At 42.2% G+C, this 8,869-nt stretch overlaps 1 protein-coding gene across 3 annotated transcripts in view; it reads right to left on the reverse strand.

The window, feature by feature from the left end:
• tmem63c (transmembrane protein 63C) overlaps positions 1–8,869 on the reverse strand; it is a 312,913-nt gene that overhangs the window by 256,263 nt on the left and 47,781 nt on the right. For all 3 annotated transcript variants that reach the window (XM_043701473.1, XM_043701472.1, XM_043701470.1), the window contains one exon: positions 7,792–8,028. In XM_043701473.1, the coding sequence (XP_043557408.1) occupies positions 7,792–7,995 (204 nt within the window). In that variant the 5' untranslated portion in view covers positions 7,996–8,028. The remainder of the gene's footprint in view (positions 1–7,791; positions 8,029–8,869) is intronic.

Below are 8,869 nucleotides of genomic sequence, written 5' to 3' on the forward strand. Positions count from 1 at the left end.
TCAATTTCCCTCTGACTATTAGGGGGTCTATAATACAATCCCAATAAGCTGATCGTCCCTTTCTTATTTTTCAGTTCCACCCAAATAACTTCCCTGGATGTATTTCTGGGAATATCCTCCCTTAGCACAACTGTAATGCTGTCCCTTATCAAAAATGCCACTCCCCCTCCTCTTTTGCCTCCCTTTCTATCCTTCCTGTAGCATTTGTATCCTGGAACATTAAGCTGCCAATCCTGCCCATCCCTGAGCCATGTTTCCGTAATTGCTATGATATCCCAGTTCCATGTTCCTAACCATGCCCTGAGTTCATCTGCCTTCCCTGTTAGGCCCTTTGCATTGAAATAAATGCAGTTTAATTTATTAGTCCTGCCTTGTCCCTGCCTGCCCTGACTGTTTGACTCAGTTCTGTTCTCAGCTGTACCCGTCTCAGATCAATCTTTTTCCTCTCTATCTCCCTGGGTCCCACCCCCCCCCACCTTACTAGTTTAAATCCTCCCAAGCAGTTCCAGCAAATTTGTTTTAAAGGTTTTATTTTTAAATTTATTTGAATTGTTTATGGTGTCTACTCAATGCTTCCTGAGTGGGGTTCTTCCTCCTGGGGGTCTCGGACTTTCTTGAATTATCATGGCTAGTCATTCACTTAAATAGTGCACCTGGAATGTCAAGGGAAGCCACTCACCAATTAAAAGATTTATCAAGTCTTTAAAAAGGGTGTTGATGTAGCCCTTTTACAGGAGACACATCTACTTAATAAGGAGCATTCGAAGCTGCAGCAAGTTAAGTTTGGCCATGTGTTCTTTTCATCTTTCAGCTCAAAAAAGTAGCAGAAGGGAAGAATCTTCCCTTCCAAATGTTAAGGATAAAAGATGAGTCCAGACAGTATATGTTACTTAAATTGTATTATCGATCCCAAGGTGGATAAGATACCTAGGAGCTCTGTGGGTATATCTCAGAGATCGAGGCAGTTGGCTGATCTGAATAGGGAGTTGGGACTGGTAGATGTGTGGAGATGTCTTCACTCCGAGGGTAGGGATTTTACTTTTTACTCTAACCCACACAAGTGCCATACTAGAATCGATATATTTTTTGTCCCCTCGACCTTTCTGAATTCGATATTGTCTTGTAAGATAGGGAATATAACTATTTCTGAACACGCAGCAGTGTATATGGTGGTCAAGACTAGTGGTGATAAGATGAGTTCCCGACACTGGCGTATGGACCCTTTCCTATTGAAGGATAGTAAGCTCATAGAATATTTCTCGCAGGAATTTAAAATTTTCTGGAGTATTCATCAAGGTTGTCATCAAAGGTGCCCTACCTCACCACTACTATTTACACTAGTGATTGAACCGCTGGCGGAAGCTATCCGAACTAACCCTAATATAACGGCCCCGGAGGGAGGATCGGGATTAGCATAAAATCACTCTTTACGCAGATGATGTCCTTCTTTTCTTAAATGACCCATCGATATCTGTGCCCCGCTTAATCCAAGTGGTTAACTTGTTTGGTATGTTTTCGGGTTACAAAATTAACTTTATGAAATCAGAGGCCATACTGCTAGGAGGTCTTACCAGCACATCCAATTTTCCAGCTGGATCCCATTTCCCCTTTCAGTGGTCACTAGGAGGTTTTCTCTATTTGGGTATTTTTATTACCCAGGTATTTGATCAGCTATACAAAGCTTGGAGGATAATGCGACAGGATGAGGGTAATTCACAAAAAACATCTCTTTCTACTCCTATAGTGGGAACATTGGGATTTCAGCCAGGCTTGACTGACAGAGATCTGTTCGATGGGGAGGTCATAATATCCTTTGAACAGTTGCGTCAGAAGTTCGGGTTGCCTGGCAAGGACCTTTTTCAATATTTTCAAGTATGAGATTTCATACAAGAAAAACCACATTGATGATTAATCCTTACAAATCAGATATGGAAAGGAGAGTGCTTCGGCCTATGGATGCACTCTCGGTCAGTACTCTCTACCGCTCACTCAGTAATAAGGTATCGAAGGACATGGAATGGTTATATAAAACCTGGAATTAGGGATGGAAATCTCCTTAGAGATACGGGAGGATATCTGGGAAAATGCTTGGAGATCTCTGTCTGTAATAGAACTCAGGCTATTCAATTGAAGGTACCTCATAGGGCTCATATGGCACCAGAGCAGCTTGCAAAGGTCAAGGCAGGAGCATCCCCAATGTGCCCTAAATGTAAAATAGTAGTTGGGACTCTCACTCATTGTCTGTGGACTTGCCATAGGATTCGTAGATATTGGGACAGTGTAGAAAATGCCTTGGCGAAGATTTTGGGAATGGAGATTGGCCTGGACCCAGTGTCTCCTTTTGGGCTTTCCAAATTTTCCTTCTCTAGATGCATCCGGGAAGAAACTATTTACTATCCTTTCCTTTGGTGCGAGGAAAAACATTTTAGTAAGTTGGATATCGGAAAGCCGCCCGGGAGTTTCGAATTGGCAGAGGATTGTTATGGAATATATTCCCCTGGACTTCCTTACGAATATGGTGCACCAAAAAACGGAATTATTTTATAGCCCTTTTTGAACTAGACCGATGCAGATAAGACTAGATTCCCTACAGTGTGGAAACAGGCCCTTCAGCCCAACAAGTCCACACCGACCCTCCAAAGAGCAAGCCACCCAGACCCATTCCCCTACACCTAACACTACGGGCAATTTAGCATGGCCAATTCATCCTAATCTGCACATCTTTGGACTGTGGGAGGAAACCGGAGCACCCGGAGGAAACCCACGCAGACACGGGGAGAACGTGCAAATTCCACACAGACAGTCGCCTGAGGTGGGAATTGAACCCGGGTCTCTGGTGCTGTGAGGCAGCAGTGCTAACCACTGAGCCACCATGCCGCCCAGATGTATCAGCCATACTGTTTAGGGCCTTTGTTTAGCCGTGAGGATGATGTTTGTTGGTTAGGGTGCCCCTGGGAGGAAGAATCCCGCATAAATACAGGTTTTGTTGTGACTTGATATAATTTTATTTTGAATGTGTATTTATTTATTTACCTTTTTTCTTTTTTTGTTGTCAATAATGTACGACACTGTGGTTGTTTTTATACATAGAGTTCTCTTTCTTATATCATATTTTGTGTTTTGGTAGTTTGTAGAATAGACTAGTAGTTAGTTTTCTTAATTTTATATCGGTGCTGTTATTATATTGTAAAGTGGATACACTATTTTGTATTAATCTTGTAATTTTGTCAAAAAAAAACTCAATTTTTTTTCTTTTCAATAAAAATATTTACAAAATAAATCTCATCCATCCAAAGTAATCTGAAGTAGATTGGGCAGTTTTCAAAAGAAAAGGTGATTAACATTTTGCTTCTGTCTTTACTACAGAGGTTACAAAATATATCCTCGTAAGGGTGCCATTGCCATCAGCAATCACTCGTTAACAAGTATGATTGTGGAATTTCGGAATTTCAAAAGCTGTTTATAGCACATGTAACTATAGGAATCCCAGAATATACACTGACCATTGAAGGGAAGTTTGCAGTGGACAACAGCAGAGAACCCCTCTGCTGTTGCCAATTTCTCAACTAGGACTTCGTAGAAAGGGAATTCACTTGACTGTTCCATTTGTGGAGAAAGGAGAAAGTGAGGACTGCAGATGCTGGAGATTAGAGTCGAGAGTGTGGGGCTCTTGCCTGAAATGTCGATTCTCCTGCTCCTTGGATGCTGTGCTGTTCCATTTGTGTGTAGGAAGGAGCCCATTAAGACGTAAGATTTCCCTGATCGGCAATGTCATAAATAGGGTCTGAACCACTTTATTCAATGTGCAAACCTGATGCTAAAATAAGACACATAAAAGCCACCTTGCAGGGTAATGGCTATCCTGATCAGATCATCTCTCACTGTGTATCATGAAAACTCCTAGAAGATCCTAAAGCATTCTTTAATCTTCAGAAGTGCCCAGTCTATCTCAGATTATCATAGAAGAGTAAGATATCTCAAAACATTAAGCAATAGGTGAAGGCAGCTATTTCAAACTGCTACAACACAGTAGCGACATAAAGGTCTTCATTACTAACTGGATGCTGCTTAAAACACAATGGGTAAAATGGTGAACAAATTTCATGCCAGTGTAATGCGGATAAGTAGGCTGAATGCACCAAAGACTGGTGGATCGCATCAACAGCATGTCCCTTTGGATATTCGTGGCAAGCAAGGTACAGATTGCAACCAATCAGCCCATGCTTGCAAAACTCACAGCAACATTTGTTCAATAACCTGAACACGTGAGGAATTATGCTGGCCATCAATTTAGGATTCTCAATCAAGCTTGCAGTGTGGCACACTTGCAGTCTATGTACGAAAAAGCTAGCTATCTTAACGCACGGACCCTTGTTCTTCGCAGGTAGACAAAACAGGTGCACGCACTGCATCTATTTCCACTCAATAAAATAGGTGCAGTTCATTTCTCAGTGAAATATCCTGACCAACCACAGTTAAACTTGCTTGGTTAACCTTCCAGTTAACTGTCAATCACTATTATGGTGCATTTTCCAAGACAATGTTTCTAACAAGCAAATTCCACTTGCCAAACAACCAACACTCTTTTATTAAGCGGTAGACATGTTGCTTTCCTCTTCAATTTATATTCATTGAAGCATAGAATCCCTACAGTATGGAAACAGGCCTTTCAGCCCAACAAGTCCACACCAACCCTGTGAAGAGTAACCTACCCATACCCATTCCTCTACATTTACCCTTGACTAATGCACCTAAACTGCACATCCCTGAACACTATAGGCAATTTAGCATGGCCAATTCACTTAACCTGCACATCTTTGGATTGTGGGAGGAAACTCATGCAGACATGGGGAGCTGGAATTGAACCCGGGTCCCTGGCGCTGTGAGGCAGCCGTGCTAACCACTGTGCCATCATGCCACCTCAAAACATTGCAAAATATTGTGATGATTTACACAGATGGGGAACAGTTCTGTTTCCCTTCCACAAGCAGCTGAATTTCCTGTTGGGGAATGAGTCCTGCAACAAAGCGCTGCAGATAAGAACATTTGGAAGCAATGGGAGAAATTATAGGCAGAGTGGATCATAGAAGGGTATGATAGTTAAAGAATGTGGAGCATTGAATTATGGAATGACATTCACTGACTAGCTTGTTGAGCATGGGGGAAACATTGCTGCTGCACTGGGTCAATGACGGTTCTGTCAAGACAGTGACCTCAGGAATTCAGTTTCCTGTTATTTCACTGAAATCAGAGAAACCCTGTAAACATGAATTAAAATAGAAATAACTTTTACGGTGAAGGTATACAGCCTCATTAGAATTTACAGTGATCTGCTCGGTCTCCCTAGCCAAGAAAGAAAATACTGCCTCCATGAGACAGAATGTCCTATGAGCAGACATTGAATAAGCTTAGAGTTCAGAACAATGACAGGTGACTTCCCAAGCCATTCAAGATTCTGATTCATAAGACATAGGCGCAGAAACTAGGCCATTCAGCCCATCGAGTCTGCTCTGCCATTCAATCAGGGCTGATTGGTTTTTCAACTCCATTTTCCTGCTTTCTCCCTGTAACCTTTAAGTCCCTTGGCAATCAAGAATTTATCTATGTCTGTTTTAAATATAATCAATGATTAGTCCTTCACAGCCCTCTGTAGGAATGAATTCAACAGATTCCCCACTCTCTGGCTAAAGAAGTTTCTCCTTATCTCTATTCTAATAGCGCTTTCCTTTATTCTAAGGCTGTGCCCTCGGGTCCTCATCTCTCCTGCAAATGGAACTATCTTCCCACCATACACTCTGTCAGGGCCATTCAATGTTCTCTAAGCTTTAATCAGATCCCCCCTCATCCTTCTAAATTCCATCGAGTATAGTCTGAGTCCTCAAATGTTCCTCATATGATAAGCCTTTCATTCCTGGTACCAGTCTCGTGAAACTCCTCTGGACCAGCTCCAGGACCAATACATCTTTCCTGAAGTATGAGGATCAAAATTGCTCACAATATTCTAAATGTGGTATGACCAGAACCTTACAAAGCCTCAGAACATCCCTGCTTTTATATTCCAGTCCTCCTGAGATGAATGACAACATTGTATATGCCTTCCTAACTACCGACTTACTCTACAAGTTTACCTTAAAGAGAAACCCCAACTAGGGGACTCCCAAGATCCTTCGCACTTCAGATTTCTGAATTTCCTTCCCGTTTAGAAAATTGTCCATGCCTGTATTATTCCTATCAATGTGCAAGACCTCACACTCTCCCATGTTATATTTCATCTGCCACTTTTTTGCCCACTCTCCTAACTGGACTAAATCTTTATGCAGCCTCCCCACCTCCTCAATACTGCCTACCCCTCCACCTATCTTTATATCATCTGAAAACTTAGCCAGACTGCTCTCAGTTCCTTCATCCAGATCATTAATGTATAAAGTGAAAAGTTGTGGTCCCAGCACCAACCCCTGTGGAACACCACAAGTCACCAGCTTCCATCCTGAGGAGGTGCCTTTTATCCTCACTCTCTGCTTTCTGCCAGAATGTCAACTTCTATCCATTCCAATACCTGGCCTCTAACACCGTGGACCCATTTCTTACTCAGCAACTTCCTGAGCAGCACCTGATCAAAGGCCTTCTGGACGTCCAGATAGATCACATCCATTGGCTCTCCTTGATCTAACCTGCTCATTATTTCCTCAAAGAATTCTAGAAGATTTGTCAAGCATGACTTCTCCTTGATGACTTTGCCCAATTTTACTGGACACTTCCAAGTATTCAGAAATCTCATCCTTCACAACTGACTCCAAAATCTTACCAACGACTGAGGTCAGGCTAATCAGCCCATAATTTTCCATCTTTTACCTTACTCCCTTCATAAATAAGAGTGTCACATTAGTGATTTTACAGTCCTCTGGGACCCTCCCGGACTCCAATGATTCCTGAAAGATCACTACTGAAGCTTCCACTATCGTTTCAGCTATTTCTTTCAGAACTCTAGAGTATAGTCCATCTGGTCCAAGCAATTTATCCACTTCCAGACTTCTCAGTTTTTCTGGCACCTTCTCCTTCGTGACAGTTACTGTATTCATTTCTGTCCCTTGACTATCTTTAATTTTTGGGCTATTACTTGTGTCTTCCACCTTGAAAACTGACACAAAGTACTTATTCAGTTCCTCAGCCATTTCTTTGTTCCCCATTGCTACTTCTCTAGCCTTATTTTCCAGCGCCCAATCCACAAAGATTCAAAGATAGACGAAGAAAGGCTCTAAAGTGGCAGAGGAATCCATACCATTGGAGCTCATTCTCAGGACTAGGTTCAATCCTTTGAGCTGAGATATGGAGAATTTCTCTATCTTCAGAAAGTTGTGAAGCTTTGGAATTTATTACCTTAGAGAGTCGTGGATGCTTAATAGTTGAATATATTTAATAACTTTGGATACTTGGGGAACTAATAGTATAGGGATAGTACAAAAAAGTGGACTTGATGTCAAAGAACTGCCATTATTCAAATGGATGGAGCAGCTGGTTCGAGGGATTACATGATCTACTTGCTCCTATTTTTGTATATTTTTATCATATTTGAATGACCAACCCAGACATCTGGCAATGCGGACTGGTCACCTGTCCCACATCCCACCTCTGAGACAATGGGAACTAGCTTGGCTGACTAGATTCCTATTCCAGAACATTTGTGTTTCAACTTCTGACCCGACATAACCCACCCACTTTTTAGTGAGTTACATTTCAGCACTGTCAGTGAATTACTGGCTTAGCCTATGAAAAAGAGAAATATATTCATACCAGCCAAACAATGAAGTTGATGGCGAGCACTGTGGGGATTCCTCCAAAGGAAAGCCCTTGAAGCACAGTGCTCCGGGATCGTGCATTGTAACAATGTTCCATCGTCCCATTGGCCAGTGAGTCCAAGAAGTTTAGTAGTCCCAGATTATGGCCAAGTTTGCTGTTCAGAGTTGATGAGGAGTGGTGAAAGGTAGAGTCATCCATCTGGGGAATGCTGTCTGAGTCCAAGCCAACTATCTGTGTTAGAACACAAAGCAATAAGAAAAACACAATAAATATTTGAAACAAAGGTCAATGTAGAGAAGAGAGTGGGGCAATGAGATTAGGAACATAGGAACAGAAGAGGTATATTAAGGCCATTGTGCCTGCTCCAGCATATAACAAGATCATGGCTGATCAAGCACTTGAATGCCTTTTACCCATAATAGCCCACAACCAGGATTCCAGGATTCAGATGTTTCAGTAAGAACTGAGAAGATGGTAAAAAAAGGGGAGGTGTGGCATTGTTGGTCAAGGACAGTATTACAGTTGCAGGAAGGATGTTTGGGGACTCGTCAACTGAGGGAGTATGGGCTGAGGTTAGAAATAGGAAAGGAGAGGTCACCCTGTTGGGAGTTTTCTATAGGCCTCCGAATAGTTCCAGAGATGTAGAGGAAAGGATAGCAAAGATGATTCTTGACAGGAGTGAGAGAGACCAGATAGTTGTCATGGGAGACTTCAACTTTCCAAGTATTGATTGGAAACACTATAGTACGAGTACAATAGATGGGTCAGTTTTTGTCCAGTGTTTGCAGGAGGGCTTCCTGACACAGTATGTAGACAGGCCAACAAGGGGTGAAGCCACTTTATATTTAGTACTGGGTAATGTGCCCAGCCAGGTGTTAGACTTGGAAGTAGGTGAGCACTTTGGTGATAGCGATCACAATTCTGTGATGTTTACTTTAGTGATAGAAAGGGATAGGTGTATACCACTGGGCAAGAGTTAGAGCTGGGGGAAAGGCAATTACGATGCGATTAGGCAAGATTTAGGAAGCATAGGATGGGGAAGGAAACTGCAGGGGATGGGCACATTAGAAAT

The sequence above is a fragment of the Chiloscyllium plagiosum genome, chromosome 12 (genome assembly GCF_004010195.1).
Source record: "Chiloscyllium plagiosum isolate BGI_BamShark_2017 chromosome 12, ASM401019v2, whole genome shotgun sequence".
NCBI classification, from domain to species: Eukaryota; Metazoa; Chordata; class Chondrichthyes; order Orectolobiformes; family Hemiscylliidae; genus Chiloscyllium; species Chiloscyllium plagiosum.